This window comes from Musca vetustissima, unplaced genomic scaffold, assembly GCF_032173495.1.
Source record: "Musca vetustissima isolate MV318-11 ecotype Yass unplaced genomic scaffold, APGP_CSIRO_Mvet_v1 utg2304, whole genome shotgun sequence".
Classification (NCBI taxonomy): domain Eukaryota; kingdom Metazoa; phylum Arthropoda; class Insecta; order Diptera; family Muscidae; genus Musca; species Musca vetustissima.
The window spans coordinates 279,837-301,247 of NW_026880246.1; the positions used below are offsets into that span (position 1 = coordinate 279,837).

Sequence of the window (21,411 nt, forward strand, 5' to 3'; positions counted from 1 at the left end):
GTTCAAGAACCTCAAAACCTGGGGGCTACCAGAAAAAATTGACCAATATTTATAATTTATAGTGGAGAGATGTGCTACCTAATAAGAAGTCGACGTACTAAATTACAGTCATTTTGGTCGAAAAATCCGATCAGAACCCCCAAAATACCAAAAATTTTGGGGTACCGTTATATGGGTACTACCAGAAAAACTGGACCTATATTTATAATTTTTAGTGGAGTAATTTGGTACCCAATAAGAACCCAATGTACAAAATTTCAGCGAATTCAGTTATAAAACGAGCCCAAAACCCCCGAAATACCGAAAATTGGGGGTAATCTTATATGGGGGCTATCCGAAAAAATGGACCTTTATTTATAATTTTTGGTAGGGAGATTTGCTACCCAATAAGAACTCAATGTACAAAATTTCAGCGAATTCAGTTAAAAACGCGCTCAAGAACCTCAAAATACCGAAAATTTGGGGGTACCCATATATGGGGGCTATGCGAAAAAATGGACCGTTATTTATAATTTTTGGTAGGGAGATTTGCTACCCAATAAGAACACAAAGTACCAAATTTCAGCGAATTCGGTCGGAAAATGCGACCAAAACACCCAAAATACCGAAAATTGGGGGTAATCTTATATGGGGGCTATCCGAAAAAATGGACCTTTATTTATAATTTTTGTAGAGAGATTTACTTCCCAATAAGAACTCAAAGTACCAAATTTCAGCGAATTCAGTTAAAAAACGCGCTCAAGAACCTCAAAATACCGAAAATTTTGGGGTACCCTTATATGGGAGCTATGCCTAAACGTGGACCGATTTTCTCCAATTTCAATAGGGTTCGTCCTTGGGCCAATTAAGTGACCTGTGCCAAATTTCATCCAAATCGGATCATAAATGCGACCTGTACTTTGTTAACAAAAATACATGGACGGACGGACAGACGGACCGACGGACAGACGGACATGCATAAATCGACTCAGAAAGTGATTCTATGCATATTCTCAAAAGGAACCATGGGTCTATCTCGATTATTAAAACTCAGTTCGAATATACTCAGACCGAGAGAAAGAGAGAAAGAGCGCATTACATTATATGCCGTACTCAGTTGAGTGACTTATGCTTCCCGAGGGAATAGTTTTATTACAGATCTCTGAGTTATAATGACAAATGAATACAATTTTTTGTACTTAAATATTTTTATTCATACATACAAACATAACATAAATGCATTACAATTCTTAGCATAAATAAATAAAAAACAAAAACCATTTGTTACAGATACACTTTGTTCCAAAACCTGTGTATCAGGTCATTGGTCTATAGGGTGTCGATCTTACTGCCGAGCTATGTCCCTCATTCGAGATCAATCGAATGTATACCATTAAACCCCGACATTGTAAGCGAGCATAACTTTCATCGACAAATGTCACCTTCACTGCCGGACGATTGGGATAATAAAGTACCGTTTGACGGCGTCGATAACGTGGCCTTTGGATACGTAATGAGTACAGCCAACGAATTAAATCATCATCTGAATTCCGATTCGTGGTTTCTGCAAGAAGGTTTCCAATTGACAGTTCACTCGGCTGAGTTGAACTGTAACGTCGACTGGGTTGTTCGGGGGGTACTGACTGTGATCTTTCAGGTCTACTGATAATGGCACTTACAGCTTCAGGAGCAATTTTCCCTTGAGATGCAATGTTCTCACTTGGCTGATTTGTAATTTGTGATTCCCCATCCCATCCAGCTTCCGTAGTAATTGTCAGTTGTGGAATATTCGCAACAATATCATCAATGTCTAATCTAATTTGATTATTGTTAGGTGTAGGGTGCTGAGGAGCTTCAGTCAGGTCTGATCTGCCTTCCATTACAGGATAAAATGGCGTTGATGGTCGAGGTGTTACATCACGACGCAATTTAGTTCTTTTTATACGCATCTTGAGTCGATGAAGGCTTATTTAATACTGAAAAGACTATTTGTAAATTTCAGCTTATATTGTTTTCTAACGGGACATTTGGCACATGATCGATGTATGTTTTGTTGTTGGCTTCAGAACCGGTTTAATGCGTTGAATGAAAATAACACCCAGTGTTACCGCTGGGAATTTTTAAAAAGGTGCACAAAAAATCGTTCCCTTGAACAAAAACAGCGAAGAAATGTCGTGGCACAAAGTTTGAAAAGTTGCAAACATATTCAGAGGACACCAAAAAGGTTGCAAATTGCGACCCTGATTAAACCATATGCTAAAGGGTTGTGCTCTTTTTCTAGTAATTGATTCTACTCCAGGTTCATAAAGACTGCCACCTTACAGCTTGTGACCATAGTTAAGATGGGTTTACGTGAGTAGATTGGGCTGGGCAGTTGAGATATTGTGGCAACTGCACCATCCTGATCTCAATTGTGGATTGTCTCGGAAACTAATGCTCTTATGTAAAGGAAGGATCTTAGACATCTCATGTAAGCGGTTTATTAGAGCCATGAGCAGACTCAGACCGGCCTATCGCTGTATATATTGCCTACTCAAGAACATCGCCACACTGTGGTATTATGTCTTTGTGCAGATAGACACATGGTTCCTCTTGAGAATATGCATAGAATCACTTTCTGAGTCGTTTAATGCATGTCCGCCCGTCTGTCCGTCTGTAGGTGTTAAATTGTAAACAAAGTACAGGTCGCATTTATGATCCGATATGGATGAAATTTGGCACAAGTCACTTGTTTGGCCCAACGACGAACCCATATATATTTTCGTTCGATATAGGCACCAAAGTCCCGTTATATCTCTCGATTTGCACGAAATTTGGCTCAGAGTACTGAATTAGGTACGGAACGATGTGTGTCAAGTTTCGTGAAAATCGGTTCAGATTTAGATATAGCTCCCATATATATTTTCGTCCGATTTAATGTAAATGGTGCACCAAAGTCTGTATATATATTTTGATTTGTACGAAGTTTGGCATATAGTACTGAATTAGGTCCAGAATGATGTGCAAAGTTTCGAGAAAATCGGTTCAGATTTAGATATAGCTCCCATATATATTTTCGTCCGATTTTATGTAAATAGTGCACCAAAGTCCCTATATATCTTTCAATTTGCATGAAATTTGGTATAGCGCACTGAATTGAGCCCAGAATTACATATGTTAAGTTTCGTGAAAATCGGTTCAGATTTAGATATAGCTCCCATATATATTTTCGTCCGATTTTAGGTAAATGGTTAGTACGCCCATATATATATATATATATATATATGGGAGCTATATCTAAATAGCTCCCATATATATTTTTGTCCGATTTAATGTAAATGGTGTACCAAAGCCCCTATATATCTTTCGATTGTACGAAATTTGGCATGGCGTACTAAATTAAGTCTAGAATGATGATGAACCTGAACATCAGCTAAGATTTTGATATAGCTCACATATATTTTTTCGTCCGATTTAATATAAATGATTATAAATGTTTCCACCAAATGTTGTAAAACGTTCTGAATTGAGTTTAGAATGAAGTGTGTTATGTCTCGAGAATATCGGTTCAGATTTAGATATAGGTCCCACATATATATTTTAGTCCGATTTTTGGTAAATGGTGCACCAAACTCCTTATGTTTGGCCGATTGACACGCAATTTTGCACAACGAACCATATGAGCGTGATTGAGATTATATTTTTGACAGTGTTGCAACTGAGTGTGTATCAAGTTTGCTATAAATCGATTTCAATATGTCCCATTATACGCAAACGATTCTAAATCCGTCCGATTGAAATTAAATTTAGCATAGATCGCAGAAAGGCATGAGTATGTTTTTTCGAGGGAACATTGACATGAAATTGTTGTAGTGAAGGGTATCATATAATCGGCCCAGTCCGACTTTACTACTTTCCTTACTGGTTTTGACATATCCTCGGCGTTTTATAAGACTTCCTTAACACATCTCTTGATTGACCTTTTTATTTTTGTTTTATACACTCCATAATAACCCCATTGCCTTTTAATTTAGATGATGAAATCTGGACAGTTGATGAGTTTTTGGAGAAGAGCGAGGAGTCCTGCAGGTGAGAATAAATAGGATTTTTAAATGGAAAAATTGGAAAATGTATTATTTTGCAAATAGGAAAGCGGCAATTGAACTTAATCGAAAAAGTCAAATGGTATCGGAAGCTGTAGAAGAAGTTTTGAATTTGGTCGATAAAGCCTCTGAGAAGTTTAAAGAGATGGCAGGAGATGATGTGGTAACCCTATTTGATGGTAAGTATTTGCCTTAATGGAAGCTCCGAAAATGCTATACAAAATATTGTAACATTCCAGCAAGTGCAAAAGATCAGAGCTCTTCTCGCAAAGGTGGTGAAAATGAAGGAGCAGCAGGAGGAAATGCTACTTCCAGAGGTTCTGGTGGCGGAGCTGGTGGAGGAGGTGGCGGTAATGCGGGTAATCAACAACAAGATTGGAGTATTCTATGGTCTTGTTTCGATAATCCATTGACATTGTTGGCCACCACAGAAAGTTTGCCCAAGGGAATGCAGGTTTGAAAAGAAAATACCAAATATATTTTGCAGTTTATACACTAAAGCATTTCCTTCTTTCAGGACATGGTTTGCAATGCTGTTGTTGAAATGCGACGCTACTATAGTCGTAAAGTCATTGATGTTCTAATCAAGGTGATTCGTGCTGCTCTGGATACCATAAGGAGGCGTTTTGTGTCCGACGATGATGATCCAGTGCCCAAGAAGCCGATATTTGCTCTCTACGCCCAATTACAAATACCAAATGTGGTTATTAAACCAAATTTAGAGGAACTGCAGGAGATTTTGATAACGGCTGGTAAAACTATTACCGGCATTGCGAAGGGTGTGGCACAGTGGACAAGTGGCAAAGAGCAACCGGTAAGATTTTTTAAGAATTTTAAAATTGCAATTAATTTGAAATTGTCTTTGTAGCAAGTCTCACTGACACCACAACCCCGTGTTGGGCGTAATCACAACACCAAACGTCGTAAGCTGTATACTTTGGACTCGGTACAAAAGCCCCAAATGCCCCATATGCTGAAATCCTTCTATTCGGCCATTATGGATAACAAGGAAGTGGCTAAGGCTTTTAATTTACTTTCAAATTGCACGAAGGGTATTAAACCAGAAATACAAACCTATATCAAACGTTGGAAACCCTATCATTTTCTATGGAAAAATGATCGCACCACACGTCAGCTAATGGAATTTGGTTTACAAGAATTCGAAACGACTTTACGTTGTTTAGCCGATTTAGATGCGAATTTGTTGATTGAACCCGATATGGAAGTATTCGGAAATTGTTTGGCCGTCTATAATGAACGTTTGAAATATGGTCTAGCCATTGAGATTAAATGTGAGTATAAAACGAGAAATTAATTTTTATGAAGTATGAAATTAATATTCGGGTTTGTCCAGAATAATGTCGACGCAATGTACACCCAAAAGCATTCGGATAGAACCCATGTATTCCATATCAGTGTAAATTAATTATAGATTTACATAGTCAAAGGCTCCTCCATTGGGGTTGCGCTCACCAATCACAGCTACAATTCGTAGAATATTTGAAGAAGTAGGGTACAATGATGCCACCACCCCATTAACCGCACCAAACTGTGACTTTTTCTGAATCATTGGTAGTTTTTAAAATGATTCTGGCTGATTTTCACTTTAAAGTTGACAATTTTGCTTATTTACAAACCCATTAAACTAAAAATGAACTTGATCGCTGAAATTTCCAAGAGCAATTCAATGTCCAAAACGTAAGTTTGTAAGTGCGAAATTTAGTCACATAGCTTAAATACTACTTTAGTGGGTTAATTAAACTGACCATACAATGGAAGAAACGCACGAGAATTAGGAATGCCTAATTACAGATGTGCCTATAGCTTTAAAAATACCGAAAATGAATCGGGCCATTATGTAGGGATATGTTTATTACACTGTGCGACAAAATCGAGGTCATGTTCGGAGATATGGTGTGATCATTTTTTTTTGTGGCGACCTTGTTATACCTAAACAGATAGCTTCACATCTTCATTTTTCAGTACAATAGAGTTTTTTTAGAACATGTCGTTTTATTGTCTGAATATCCGCTTATTTTTTCCCTGAAATATTTGGTTCTAACGTTAAAATATCGATTGCTCGTCTTTGAGGATCCCACCTAAAATTTTATGAGGAGCATTTTTGGGGAATATTGCGAGGATGAAAAATTGCATCTTTTGATATTAGGAGTCCGGTTCAATAAATTAAGTACGAATAGGACACACAAGGAATCGATTTACAAGAACGAAATATTCTACAAAGAAGTTCATAATCCGATTTTAATTAAAATACGTTATTTCAAAAAATAGAAAGCTGCAAATGCAGATATGAAGCTAACTCATCAAGTGTAACAGGGTCGCCAGTTTTTGGAGCACCATTTACATAAAATCGGACGAAACTATATATGGGAGCTATATCTAAATCTCATCCGATTTCAACAAAACTTTGTGGAAATTGGCTTAACATTAGATCTTTTGTGCACCATTGGCTTAAAATCGGACAAAACTATATATAGCAGCTATATCTAAATCTAAACCGATTTGGGTCCTGGGTTCACCACTTACTTAAAATCAAAGAAAAATATATAGGAGCTATATCCAAATCTGAACCGATTTTCACGAAACCTAATATACGCCATTCTAGACCTAATTCAGTACGCTGTGCCAAATTTCCTGAAAATCGAAAGATATATATGGGACCGTTGGTGCACCATTTACATGAAATCGGACGAAAATATATATGGGAGCTATATTTAAATCTGAAGCGATGTTCACCAAACTTGGCAGACATTATTTCCGACTTAATTCAGTACGCTATGCCGAATTTCGGTGAAAAAGGAAGATATACAGAACTTTGGCACCATTTACCTTTAATCGGACGAAAATATATATAGGAGCTATATCTAAATCTGAACCGATTTTCACGTTTCTAAGCACACATCATTCTAGACCTATGTCAATACGCTGTGCGAAATTTCGTGCAAATCGAAAGATATATAGGGACTTTGGGGCACAATTTACATTAAATCGGACGAAAATGCCAACATCCGAAATCTGAGGACGGTATTTTCAGTATATCAGTATATACAAGCAACCTTACAATATTTACTTACAGATCAGTTAGCGGGGTAATAACCAAACGATCTGTACAACCCAAACCAAATATTTATTCGGATAGATGAAGGTGACATCTTTAACCGAAATCCATGTTTTATCCAAATCCTCTTTGATATAGAAGCGGCATTGTTTGAGTCATTAAAAGTCATTGGTCGATTTAATGTTCATTCAAATTTATCACAAATTTAGGTATATTTCCATAATACCTACTAATTTTTCAAACAAGATTCTGCAATTCGAGGACTGAATATATCCTGTTGGTTAAAAAATTTTCCTATCAAGTGTACCTATTAAATTGGTTGCAATTTGAATATTCTGATTGGTTATCAAATCTTCCTACCAACAATTATGATAATAGGTTCATGCTATATACATACTTTCAAATATCATTTATTTATTGAACTAAGAAGTTTGGGTTTTACAAGTTGCTTCGTTAATAACACCGAGACTCACAATTGAGGCTGTGGTCTGTGTGTGGAAATTTCCTTTTGGGGACAAAAGTCATAAAAGTTTTGGAGTTATGCCGCGATGAACTTTTTGCTCTAAAGTTCGTGAGTCCTTGTGCATCTTTTTTGTCAACTAAATACCAAAAGACTGCCCCAAATAGATATGGTCTTCAAAGGCAATTGAAATGCATATGTTTTCATCCTTCTTTTCCACTTTTACCCGATCCTTGCTCAGAACACCTTAAAAAGGTTTACCATAAATATATATCGTTATCCTAAACATGTTAATAAGATGTATTCGTAGGTGACAAATCCACAAATTTTTTAACCGGACATTCAGATTATAAATTCAATGTATTGTGGCGATTCTTTGTGATTTCTAATCTTGTATGTTTCAGCTTGCAATCACAAAATCGGTCAGGCAATGAAGAAGAAATACAAAAAGGAAATGGACTATGTGTATGCGGTTATCAACGAAATGGATCGTAAATTGGATCGTCCAATACGTGATTTGGATGATGTGCGTATGATTATGGAAACATTGGGTAAGATAAGAGAACAAGAGGTGGATATGGAGCTACGAATCGATCCAATTGAGGTAAGGCATTTAAAATTACAACAACTTTTAGCTACATAATAATTATGAACATTACAGGAAGCATTCAATGTTTTGACCCGTTATGAGGTACAAGTTGAACGTGAACAATTCGATTTGGTTGATAACTTAAGATCAACCTTTCAAAATTTACTGGCATGTGCCCTGCAAGCCCAAGTTAAATTGCTGGAAATGCAACCCTCCTTCCAAGATGATTTAAAAACTAATTTGGATAATTTCAAACAGGATAAAATCAATTATGTTTTGGAATATCGCACGGCAGGACCTATGCAACCGGGTCTGACACCACGTGAGGCGTCAGATCGTTTGATATTGTTTCAAAATCGTTTTGAGGGTATGTGGCGTCGTTTACAGACCTATCAAAGTGGTGAAGAGTTGTTTGGTCTACCACAAACTGATTACCCTGAACTGGGGCAGATACGCAAGGAATTGAATCTACTGCAAAAGCTATATAAGCTGTATAATGATGTCATTGATCGGGTTAGCAGTTATTATGACATCCCTTGGAATGAAGTGGATATTGAGGAAATCAATAATGAATTGATGGAATTTCAAAATCGTTGCCGTAAATTACCCAAAGCCTTAAAGGAATGGCCGGCCTTCCATGCTTTGAAAAAGACCATTGATGATTTTAATGATATGTGCCCTCTACTGGAATTGATGGCCAATAAGGCCATGAAACCAAGGCATTGGCAACGTATTATGGATGTAACCCAGTACACATTCGAATTTGATTCGGAAGGATTTTCGTTGAAGAATATTTTGGAGGCTCCTTTGTTGAAATACAAGGAAGATATAGAGGATATTTGTATTAGTGCCATGAAGGAGAAGGATATTGAGGCTAAACTCAAGCAGGTCACAAATGAATGGTCTGTGCATGAATTGCAGTTTATGAGTTTCAACAATCGTGGAGAACTTTTGCTGCGTGGTGACACAACAGCAGAAACCATTGGACAATTGGAAGACAGCCTCATGGTATTGGGTTCCTTGCTCTCCAATCGTTATAATGCCCCATTCCGTAAACAAATTCAACAATGGGTCTACGATCTTTCCAATTCCAATGAAATTTTGGAGAGATGGCTGCTCGTGCAGAATATGTGGGTTTATTTGGAGGCAGTATTTGTCGGTGGTGACATTGCCAAACAATTACCCAAGGAGGCAAAGCGTTTTTCGAAAATTGACAAATCTTGGCAAAAAATCATGCAGAGAGCCCATGAAACCCCTGGCGTGGTGGCCTGTTGTGTGGGTGATGATTTACTCAAACAACTGCTGCCTCATCTTCAAGAACAGTTGGAGATTTGCCAAAAATCTCTTAGTGGTTATTTGGAACGTAAGCGTATGATGTTCCCACGATTTTTCTTTGTATCCGATCCAGCCTTACTGGAAATATTGGGCCAAGCTTCCGATTCGCATACCATACAAAATCACCTACTCTCCATATTCGATAATACGCGGCACATTAAATTCCACGACATTGAATACAACAAAATGATGGCCATTATCTCGAGTGAGGGTGAAATGATCCAATTGGATCGGGCAATACGCGCCGAAGGTTCTGTCGAGACATGGCTAACTCAATTGCTGGTCACAGCGCAGGCGTCATTGCATTCGATCATACGGACCGCTTATGCCACCATCAATGATCCAAATTTCAGTTTGCTCGCCTTTCTCGATAAGGCCCCAGCCCAAATAGGTCTACTAGGCATACAAATGATTTGGACACGTGATGCAGAAATGGCTCTGATGCAGGCCAGGCAAGAGAGGAAAGTCATGTCAGAGACCAATAATAAATTTCTGGATATCTTGAATACGCTGATCGATCAGACGACAAGGAATTTGACGAAAATGGAGAGAACTAATTTTGAAACGTTGATTACGATTCATGTGCATCAGCGGGATATTTTCGATATTTTGGTGAGTTGTATTTATATTTTTCGAAGGATTCCTTTATCTATTGCCATTTTGTGGTTTTTTAGTGCCGCATGAACATCAAATCGGCCAATGATTTTGAATGGCTCAAACAGTGCCGCTTCTATTTCAAAGAGGATTTGGATAAAACATGGATTTCGGTTACAGATGTCACCTTTACCTATCAGAATGAATATTTGGGCTGTACAGATCGTTTGGTTATTACCCCGTTAACTGATCGGTAAGTAAATTATGTGCTAGCTCAAGTTAATGTGTCCATCCAGATTATATCTGATTGGCTCTAAAACTTTTATAATGTACTGATATAATGAAAATATGGTTCTTCAATTTCGGATGGAAATACACATTCCTATACTTTGTATATAACGATTTATGCACCTATGCGCTGGGGAAAAGTTTAAAGTTTATATCAGGTATTAATTCGCCTTCTGGTATTTACTTTTATATATATACACATGTATGATGCATACTTTTAGGGGTTAGGCGAAACAGCTGGGAACATGACATCTGTGACAAACATAATTCTACAATGATTCTCGGTTATTCTTTCGCCTTCTTTTGACTATATAGATGCATACTTTTAGGGGACAGGCGAGACAGCTTATTTAACTGGGAACTCAAAATTAAATATCTTAAAACTCTAAAAGGGGAATTGAAGTATGTTACTTATTTTACTCTAAAATTTAAACATTTCTACGTTGCTATATTTTTGTAGGATAGTTTTAGGTGTCAGCAGAGAGCTAGTGGCTCAAGTTCCGAGAAAAAAATGTTGCGAAAAGTATGCTCTATTTATCTCTTTTTAACATGGAACCCGAAATACAAGGTTTTATTTTATAAAAATATGGCAGAACTAATGACATTGTTTTCAATGACAATAAAGAATTTTGTTAAATTGCCAATAATTTATTGGAGCATAAAGGGTTAAAGAGGTTTGAGATCTTTCACAAAACTGCGGCCCAGGTGTTCCTTAAAAAATCTTTTTCCACGGGGAAACTTGAAATTGAATGTCCTATATGTGTAAAATACAGTTAAAGTTCTGAACCGAATGAGATCGTAAATGCGACCTGTAGTCATGCATTTGTAGTTATGTATTTGGCAAGGACAAATCCATTGAAATTTACTAAAATCGGTTGATATTTTTATATATCTCTCATATATGTATGTTCGTCCGATTACACAATAGTACATCCAATTCCCAATGTTTGTCCGAGTGAGTCGACATTTTGACAGCATACCAGATTAAGCCTACAATTATGTTTTACTGAATTCGATTCTAATTTAGATTTCAAAACGTATCAAATTACGACTAGAATGACGTGTGTTAAGTTTTCTTGAAATCGGCTCAGCTTTAGATATAGCTCTCATATATATTATCGACTGATGCCACTTAATGGGATGCATCGGGATGTTGTTGAAGAGTTGACGGTTTAGAAGCTGACATGAGGGATCTCTTCCTTCGTTGTTGGGCTTCACAAGGCTGGATTTGGTTTGATACTGCAGTTACGGGATGATTATAGCTGTCTGTTTTAAGTAATAATGGTGGCTGGTTTTTGCAAAGTTGAAGCAGAAGGATTTTTCGCCTGCCTCACTTCTACGTAAAGGTAACAGGTTATTAGGATTGAGAGCAAAGAAAGAAAAATTCGGTGATATTTTTCATCCGGGATATTTTCCTTCGTTACGTTTAATGACGTCTCTGCTATCCTAAGTGTAAGTCATATGCTCAGAAATGCAATCAGAGGAGCTTCTCACAATAGATGGTCAGGAGTTAGCGGTGCTAATTCGGTAGGTTCTTCGATTCGAAGTGGAGAACTCTTCAAAGGTATATTTTAATTTTCCTTCTTCCAATATATGATTCATTGTTGGATCCATATATGGGGCAAGACCGATGCAGTATTTTGAAATAAATTATTCCAGTTAAAGTGATAGGCTTAACAAAGTTGATCTTTATATGTTGGAAAATTGTCTGGATATTTTGGGAAGTGTTACCTTATTTTAAGGAAAGGTCAAAAGTTGACCAATCTTACATTTATGAAAATTGAATGTCAATGTCAAAGATCTATTTAAAAGTGGGGCTATCCAAAATTTAACAATCCAATACAAAACTTTATATGTCGATTATGGTATATTTTGGTTTCTGACAAAATAGCTATTTCCATTAATCAATTTGGAAATTACGCATGCTTTATTCAAATTAATATAAAATTTCAAAATTTTCTTCTCAAAAAATTTTAATTTTTTATCAGTTCTTGTAAGGAATAGTCAGATATATGTAAAAATAATATATATTCTTGAAAATAACTGTGTATGCTGATAATATTGAAATAAATGACGTTTACTATATTTATTACATTTTATACAGGTATATGACGTTTTCGACGTTTACACCTTTTTGACAGTCGAAAACCTAAAAATTCGTCACACGGACCATCCCTGATCTAGACCTAATTCAGTACTCTGTGTAATCGGACCAATATTGGGAATTTGGTGCTCCATTTACCTAAAATCGCACGAAATTATATATGAGAGCCAGGGACGTACGCAGGGGGGGAGCCCTGGGGGCCCGGCCCCCCCGAAATAAATTTTTTTCACAGTAAATTTATGTTGGCAACAGCGAATTTTTTCATTTTGTACTACGGTTCAGATTTCGATATAGTTCCCACAGTTACATATATATTCGTCCGATTTTATCTAAATGGCGCACCTAACTCCTAATATTTGTCCGATTAACACGAAATTTTGCGCAACGTATATAATTGAGACTTGAATGACATTATTGCGTTTTGTTGAAATTGGTACAGAAGCAGTCTGATTGAAATTGATTTTTTAACAGTGCGCCGTACAGAATAGCGTTTATAAGTTTTGCTATAAATCGTTTTCCATAAAATTTTCCCATGGTACAGAGACGACTCTAAATTTGCCCGAATGAAATTAAATTTATCATAATTTCCTTGGAGGGAACATTGACATGCAATTGTAAGCATACATATGTACAATATATCCAAACTGGTGACTGCCCAGTCCGACTTTTCTACTCTCCTTACTGGTTTTAAAATGGCGCATATAGTCGGCCCTTCCCACTTTTCTATTTTCCTTACAGGTTTTTACAGCTTATATTTTTAAAAATATTTCTTTTCATACACAGAATTTAATTAGAACAATTAAGAATTATTAGTACAAATACCAATATGCTTAACCTATCATTATATTCAATTATAAATTGAACATTGTAAAGTAAAAATTCGAATTACAAAACCCCAAACTTCATTTGGCAAATAGTAACCACATCGAAAAGAAATTTATCAGTAAAACAATTACACACCCCATTCCAACATTCCAATATTTTAACATTGTTCGTTACAGTTTAACTTTAACTGTTACTCCTACTTAATACAATATCTGCAATAAATTCCCCATAAAAATTCCTTTGTAAACTTATGTATCGATTTGTTTTGTCTTCTTTTTTACTTGTTTTTAACTCCTGATGCTACCCCTATTGCTGCCGTTCTCGATACCACTACTTCTGTAGATGCTACATAACACTGGCCCAGGCATTAACCTTGAGCATGGGTGGCGCTCCATGCGGACCAGCTGGTACTGGCAAAACTGAAACAGTTAAAGATATGGGAAAGACGTTGGCCAAGTATGTGGTGGTATTTAATTGTTCCGATCAAATGGATTACAGGTGAGTAAATTATATGTTTTACAAAAGAAATACATTTTAATGGAAAGTGGTAGGGGAAAGAATTTTTTTGTTTTGGGGGTTTTTATATAAATAAAATTGAAGGAATAGAAAAAAACAAACAATGATAGATGCAAAAATGTATTTTGAGGTTTCTAAGAATAAAAAAGGGTAATTGGCATGGTTTCTAAAACGTATGGTGTTATGTTTAGCTGTAAACCCATAGAATACTAGTTTATTTCATTTGCGTGGGTTAGGTACAGTTTTTAGATATACCATAATATTACGAATTTAAACATAGATTTTATTGTGTTCGTGAGAAGAATTCAGTTTTGTTAAAATCATCAACTCTCGGGAAATACTTTTATTGAATTGTGTCCGAAAGTTAAAATATTATTGTTGTCGAAGGCTACCAGACCCATTGAGTTGATTTTTTTATTCAGTCCCACGTCACCCGGATCTAGGCACCGAACACCTTTAGAAGTGTGTATGAAAATGGGTGCATTTTCGAAGTTTTTCCGGATTAAACCGGATTCGGTTGGAGTTATTTAGGGGCATGATGCGCCAGAACATCATCGTCGTCGGTATATGGGACGTCTCCTATACATAAATATATGTAGCATCTAATACCACATCAAAAGAAGCGCATTTGTGGAGTTTATGGGTCGATGAAGTATTATGGTCATTGTGATCCAGGAAACAAAGCTAACCAAGAACAATAGCTGACTTCGATGTTCGGCGATGGGATACTTACATACTTGTTATATCACTCTGTTCACTATAGTGAAACATAAGAAAAAAATCTCATCGGGGTGGATGATCTCCACTTGGGTACAGCGTTGGCCGAGCTAATTTAAAACTAAAAATTTTCCATGGTGAATGTAGTGTCCCGCGAGGATAAGGTGACACCAAGTTTTATAAATGACGTAACTTTCCTTTGTAAAATCTGAACGCCACAATTTCCTGAATCATGGACAAACTAACCCCCCTAAATCTTCGGATAGCTGAGAGGAATTTACGGAAAGTCGTCACATTTCGTCATACGACTCCGCTTGCCGCTCGTCATTCGACATCTGCCCTAATAATATTTGTATACCATACTGAATCATGGAAAAGCTGATCCCTCAAATTCTCTAGTAGCTTAGAGGTTTTACCGGAAAATCGTCACTACTTCAGCCACTCGCTATGTAGCTCCGGGACGAATACCCGAAATAAGACCAAACTTCGTTCGACCCCTGACTCAAGGACGGGAGCATAACATAAAAACTGGACAGATCAATGGACGACAGGACGGCAATTTTCACAATTTACGAAGGAAGATTTTGCAGATGACGATTCGTATTTTATGTCGGATGAACCCGGTATTCAATATCTGCTCTCAACATGTCTTAATTCTTTAAGCATGCAAAGAACACAGGGTGATCCAGCTACAGAACCCTGCCAGCTGTTTAAAAGCAAGCCCACTTGAGGCGCTACTGCGCCAAACACATTCATACTATGACAGGACAGTATTATACGTAATTTCTAAAAATATTAGTCGATTATTGAACCAGAACAGACTATCGAACCTAATATTTATAGTCGATTTTGCCCGATTGAAGTATGACACAGATGTTGTCCTTAGCAAGCACACTTGAGGCGCTACACCCCTCATCGATGAGAAGTACGAAAAAAGATGATGCAGATCATAAGTCACCCAAACCAGAACCAAACAAATAGTGCAACCGAATAGTTATGGTGGCGAAAAAAGATGTTGCAGATTATGAGTTAACCAAAGGGTTGGACCCGGGCTGAATATCTATGAACATTTATGCCGGGCATAATTGAACTCGGGCGGTATTTCTAAGCATTTTTTCAAAAGCTCAACATCTACTACAGCATAGTTCGCCATTTCCACAAATGTTAGTAGGGGATTGAACCAGAACTGAACCATCAGACATTAACGCTTTTATACCCTGTGGTACAGGGTATTATGTCTTTGTACATAAGTTTGTAACATGTTTCTAAATCAACCTGACTTTTGAGGATATGAATAGAATTAATTCTGAGTCGATTTACCCAATGTTCTTTTATGATTTGAATTGGATAAAAATTGGTACAACGGACGAAACCTATTGAAAGATGCAGCCCGATTTTTCGTCCGATTTTACAATAGTGCACCAAAATCACAATGTTTGTCCCATTAAGATTTTTCTAGAATAATGTGCCTTAAGTTCAGTTTTAAATTCTAAGGTTTGTCCGATTAGGACGAAATTTTACATAGTGTACCGTCTAGAATGGCGTGTCTTATTTTTAATCGATTCGGTTTAAGATATAGCTTAAATGTATGTTAAGTTGAAAATCGGATATATTGGTCCACATTTTGGTATAACGCCCATATAACGGTACCCCCAAATATTCCGTATTTTGGGAATTCTCCGATTTTACTTAAATGTATGTTAAGTTGAAAATCGGATATGTTGGTCCACATTTTGGTATAACGCCGATATAACGGTACCCCCAAATATTCCGTATTTTGGGAATTTTTGACACGTTTCGCGTAACGGCTCCTCCCATTATTCGGTATTTTGGTGAATTGGAGCAGGTTTTTTAACCAAATTGGCAATAGTTTAGTTTTTTTACTTCTCATTGGATAAAAAATTTCCTTACCAGAACTCGGTCCACTTTTGAGGATAGCCCACACATAAAACGAACGGTACCCTGCATTATTAAGAATTTTGGACACGGTTATTAACCGAATTGGGCATAAAATTTACCATGGCTTACGCCGCCATGAATGAAGGTCCCGAAATTAACGATGTTTTTTTAAAGGGCAATCTGCGTGGATTTTAAAAAAATATGTTTTCCAAAGTTTTTTTTCAGGTTTTTTTTTTAAATCTATCATGCGTGGATTGTTTTAAAGAATATTTTTAAGGGCCATGGTGACTTTAAGAGTTATGTAGCGAATTTTTCAAGAACATTTGTCCATTGTCTTTTTAATATTAAGGGCCATGGTTTTTTTTTTGATTAAGCAATTTTTGCCAGTGTGTTTGGTGGCAAATTGTTGATGTAATTAAATAAATTTTATTTTAGATGCAAATTTATATCCGGTCAGGTGGTTTCCTAATTTTATTATATAAAGTCATTATATTCCGTATTAATTAATTTATCCATTAAAAATTTGTCAACGTAAAATTATTTCATAATTGATATAAATTAGAAATAACATACATGTGGAAGTACAACCACACACCTCGAAACATGCATGTATGTGTGATTCTGAGTAATGTGCGTACGTGCCTAATGTTACCCAGCTAAAATGTATTGAGTAGCAGTCTAGTCCGGATTATTGTAATTTACTGAAATAGGTAAAGAGCTGCCCTAACTGTTTGTAGATATTTGGAGATCAAAGTTTTCCGTTCATCTTAGAGATTTTTAACATACTTTCTAAAGTATAGAAGTCCACATAGGTCTTCTCAACCGGCAGTTTATAGGAATCATTTTATTGTAGTCTTTCTTTATAGATCAGCGACAAGGGTTTTATAAAGTCCCGAAAGTTTTCAAATGGAATGGTAGTAAAAGTCTTCTATAAGAGGCCACTAAGGTCTGTAGTATTCAAAATTTTAAATTTTACAAATTTTGTGTATGGAAAATGATCGCATTTATACGGTTCCATTTATCCAAAATCAACTGTAATATTGTCTATAATGTATTTATGTATTTGATACAACATATGTGACTGAGTGTTTTTTTTACAAAATTGCATTTCTCCTTTAACTGAACATTGAACATTTAATTCACAACACGTCTTCTATTACAGAGGCTTGGGTCGCATCTATAAAGGTTTAGCCCAATCCGGATCATGGGGTTGTTTCGATGAATTCAATCGCATCGAATTGCCTGTCCTGTCAGTGGCTGCGCAACAGGTTGCCGTTGTCCTAACGGCCAAAAAGGAAAAGAAGAAGACATTTATATTCACAGATGGCGATACAATTGAAATGAATCCGGAATTTGGAATATTTATAACGATGGTAAGTAAAAAGTAAAAGAACAGGAAGAAGCAATGAAAGAAGAACTTAACTAAAACAAGAAAACATTTGAGTGAAAGTAAAATGCCGGTGAAGTTATTTGCAAAATTATTTTTACGGAGTGTAATTATTTTAACGAACTTTAATGTGCATACTTGTTGTTGTTGTGAGTATTTTTATTCACGTGCGATTTCTTTGTCTTCTTTGCTTTACATTTTTGTTGGAATTTATTACGCAACTTTTAATTACTTCTGTTTGTTGTTGTGAAGTGTTTTTTATTTTATTTTTGGAATAAACGCCAAATGGTGTGATGAATGGGTTCTGCTTAAAACGTCATTAAAAGCATTTTCAATACAAATTGTTGGTACGAACTGATAAAAGAATTGAGAAAGAAACTGAAAAAATACGACAAGGTAGAATTTACCTAAATCATATGTTAAATGTCCATAACCTCCGAAATCACAGATTTTTAAAGAATATTTTCCAAGTATTACCGAAACTAGAAATCTGAAATTTTAAATAATATTTTTTTGAAGGAATATCAGAAATACAGGTTATGCTTTTTGAGAATATTTTTAAGGCCTTTCAGAATATATTTTTGGATTCTGTAAGAACTATAAATGTAGATTTTTTAAAGAATATTTCCTCAAGCTCTATCAGAGCTATAGTCGTGGATTTGGATTTTTTATGAATATCTTATTAAGAACTGTCAGAGCTATAGGCCTGGATTCTTAAATAATATTTTTCAAGGACTATCAGAGCTATGCACATGGATTTTTACAGATTTTTTTTTCAATGACTAATAGGCCAATTGGCGTGGGTGTTTAAATTGTATTAGAGTTTTTAAAGGATTTGTTTAAGGACTATCAAAGCTTTCTTCAAGAACCATCAAATCTATCAATGCTATAGGCGTGGATTTTTAAAATGGATTGGGGTTTTATAAGTATTTTTCTTTAATGACTATCAAAGCTTTCTGCAAGGACCATCAAAGCTATCAAAGCTATAGGCGTGGATTTTTAAAATGGATTAGAGTTTTTAAAGAATATTTGTTCAAGGACAATCAAAGCGTCCGGCCTGGATTTTTAAAGAATATTTCTTCAAGAACTATCAAAGCAATATTTCTTCAAAGGCTATAAAAGCTACAAGCGAGGATTTTTAAGAAATATTTTTCAAAGGTCTATCATATTGTTACGTTCTTGGATTTTGCTTAATCCCGTGTAGACGTTGTTTTATTTCCCGATACAATTCGTACCAAATAAAACGCAGGTTCTTTCGGATTACGATTATTACAATGACTTTATTCACACAACTTTACTTTGCACTTTACTTTACACGACGGTTTCAATTCGCGATCTGATTCACAACTGACTCACTGCCTTTCCATTCCCTCTATTTATATGAGCCCTGCCTGTCGCTACAGAAGTTTCTAGACGATCTGGTAACACCTAGATCACGAACAATCTACCAATGCAACAAACACATTGAGTAACAATAACACAACAAACTTACTGAGTGAACAATAACAACAACAAACTTGAGTAAACAAACTTACAATAACAACAACACATATACAGGCGAGGGAATAACAAAGAAAGAGGAATAACAACAACACATATACAGGCGAGGGAATAACAAAGAAAGCACATATACAGGCGAGGGAATAACAAAGAAAGAGGAATGACGTTTAACAAGAATTGTACGACAATAACAAAATAGAAAATGAAAGAGGAAATGGAAGGATGTAGAAAAATCTATACAGTGGTTGTTGTTGTGAAGTTATTCAAATAAACTGCGTAGTAGAAATTTACGTTACAATTCAAATTCTTAAATTAACGGAATTCATCTAAATTAACTTAAATCTAAAGTTATATTCGTAACATTGCCCCCCGCTTAAGCCTGTTCGTCCCGAATAGGCACAGTTCCCGTTCCGTAGGGGGTCAACCGCTCCAAATGTACAACTTTCATCTTCGACCTGGGACTGTCGCTCCTCTGGATGCGATAAACGACGTCATTTATTTTCGTGACAATCTTGTAGGGTCCTTCCCAGTGCGTTTGCAATTTGGGGCATAGTCCTTTCTTTCGTTGTGGGTTGAACAATAGTACCAGTTGCCCTTCTTGAAACCCATCGGTATTTGCCGCTCGATCGTACCTTGCCTTCATGCGGTTGCTAACCATTTTTATTCGATGGCGAACTGCATCGTGGACTTTTCTAAAAGAGTTTTGACTGTCTTCATCTTGGTTCACATCGTCGTTTGGGGTAGCACCGAATATCAAATCGCCAGGTAGCTTTAATTCATTTCCGAACAGAACTTTGGCTGGGGTCCGGGATGTGGAATCATGAATGGCCGATCTATAAGCCAGTAAAAACTTTGGAATATGCTCATCCCAGTCTCGTTGGCCACTGTCCACCACTTTCCGTAGATGTTCTTCCAGGGTGCGATTGAATCTCTCCACCATGCCATCTGATTGTGGATGTAGGGGCGTCGTTCTGGTTTTCTTGATTCCGTAGGAGTCACACATTTCCTTGAAGATCGCTGATTCAAAATTCCTACCTTGATCGGAATGAACCTCAGATGGAACACCATAGCGACAAATCCAATTTTTGCTGAACACATCCACAATTGTCCTGGCTTCTTGATTTGGGATAGCATAAACCTCTGGCCATTTACTGAAGTAATCCATGACCACTAAGACATACCGGTTCCCAGAGCCGTCTTTGCTATGCCAAGATGTCCTCCACTTTGCTATGCCAAGATGTCCTCCACTTGGCCCATCGTGAAACTCCGACAAGACATCTCTTATTTTGGAGTCTGGGACGACGATCAAGTTCCGGTGAGATTTGCCGTCCTCACTTTCCCATTTGCGATATAGGCAACCATCTTTTATAAGTAGACTGTCCCACTGGGCCCAATAGGATTTTAAAAGAGGGCTTTCGGAGGTAATTTCTTTGCGACTAGGTCGCTTGCCCGTTTCTATGGCCGAAATTATTTTGCCCAGAATGGGATCGCCTCGTTGTTCCGTCGACCAATCTTCACCCGACTCAAACTGCAATAGTCGGACATCAACGATATTCTCCATACACTCAGCCTTTGAACAATGCCTGCATTCTACCTTGCATGGCCGACGAGACAGGGCATCAGCATTACCGTGTTTTCCGCCTTTTCTGTGCTCGATTTTGAAGTCATAACTCGATCCAACGGGCTAGTTGACCTTTCGGATTCTTAAACTGCAGCAATCATTGGAGAGCAGCGTGGTCGGTCCTCAGCAGAAAATGCTGGCCACATAGGATAGCAAGGATAGCAAGCAGCTCTCTCCTCGTCACACAGTAATTCCTCTCAGGCTTCGACAATGTCCGGCTGTAGTACCCGATGACTTTTTCCTGTCCGTCGATTTCCTGGGAAAGGACGCCACCGATGCCGCACGCACCTTGACCTCTGTTCCAGAACAAACTTGCCGCCAGGTATAGGGTATGCCAAAATGGGGGCTCTGCACTTTTAAGCATGTCTTTGAGCTTTCTGAATGCCTACCTCCTGGTCGTTCCACTGAAACCTCTGGCCTTTTTGCGTCAAGCGGTGTA

The 21,411-nt window shown here is 37.0% G+C and overlaps 1 protein-coding gene across 1 annotated transcript in view; it reads left to right on the top strand.

The window, feature by feature from the left end:
* LOC133325733 (dynein axonemal heavy chain 5-like) overlaps positions 1-17,852 on the top strand; it is a 40,658-nt gene extending 22,806 nt beyond the window's left edge. The window contains 9 exon segments of the mRNA XM_061534456.1: positions 3,993-4,047; positions 4,107-4,240; positions 4,301-4,515; positions 4,579-5,353; positions 8,002-8,201; positions 8,259-10,133; positions 10,196-10,368; positions 13,675-13,830; positions 17,627-17,852. Of these exon segments, the coding sequence (XP_061390440.1) occupies positions 3,993-4,047; positions 4,107-4,240; positions 4,301-4,515; positions 4,579-5,353; positions 8,002-8,201; positions 8,259-10,133; positions 10,196-10,368; positions 13,675-13,830; positions 17,627-17,852 (3,809 nt within the window).
* Positions 17,853-21,411: the final 3,559 nt, after the last annotated feature.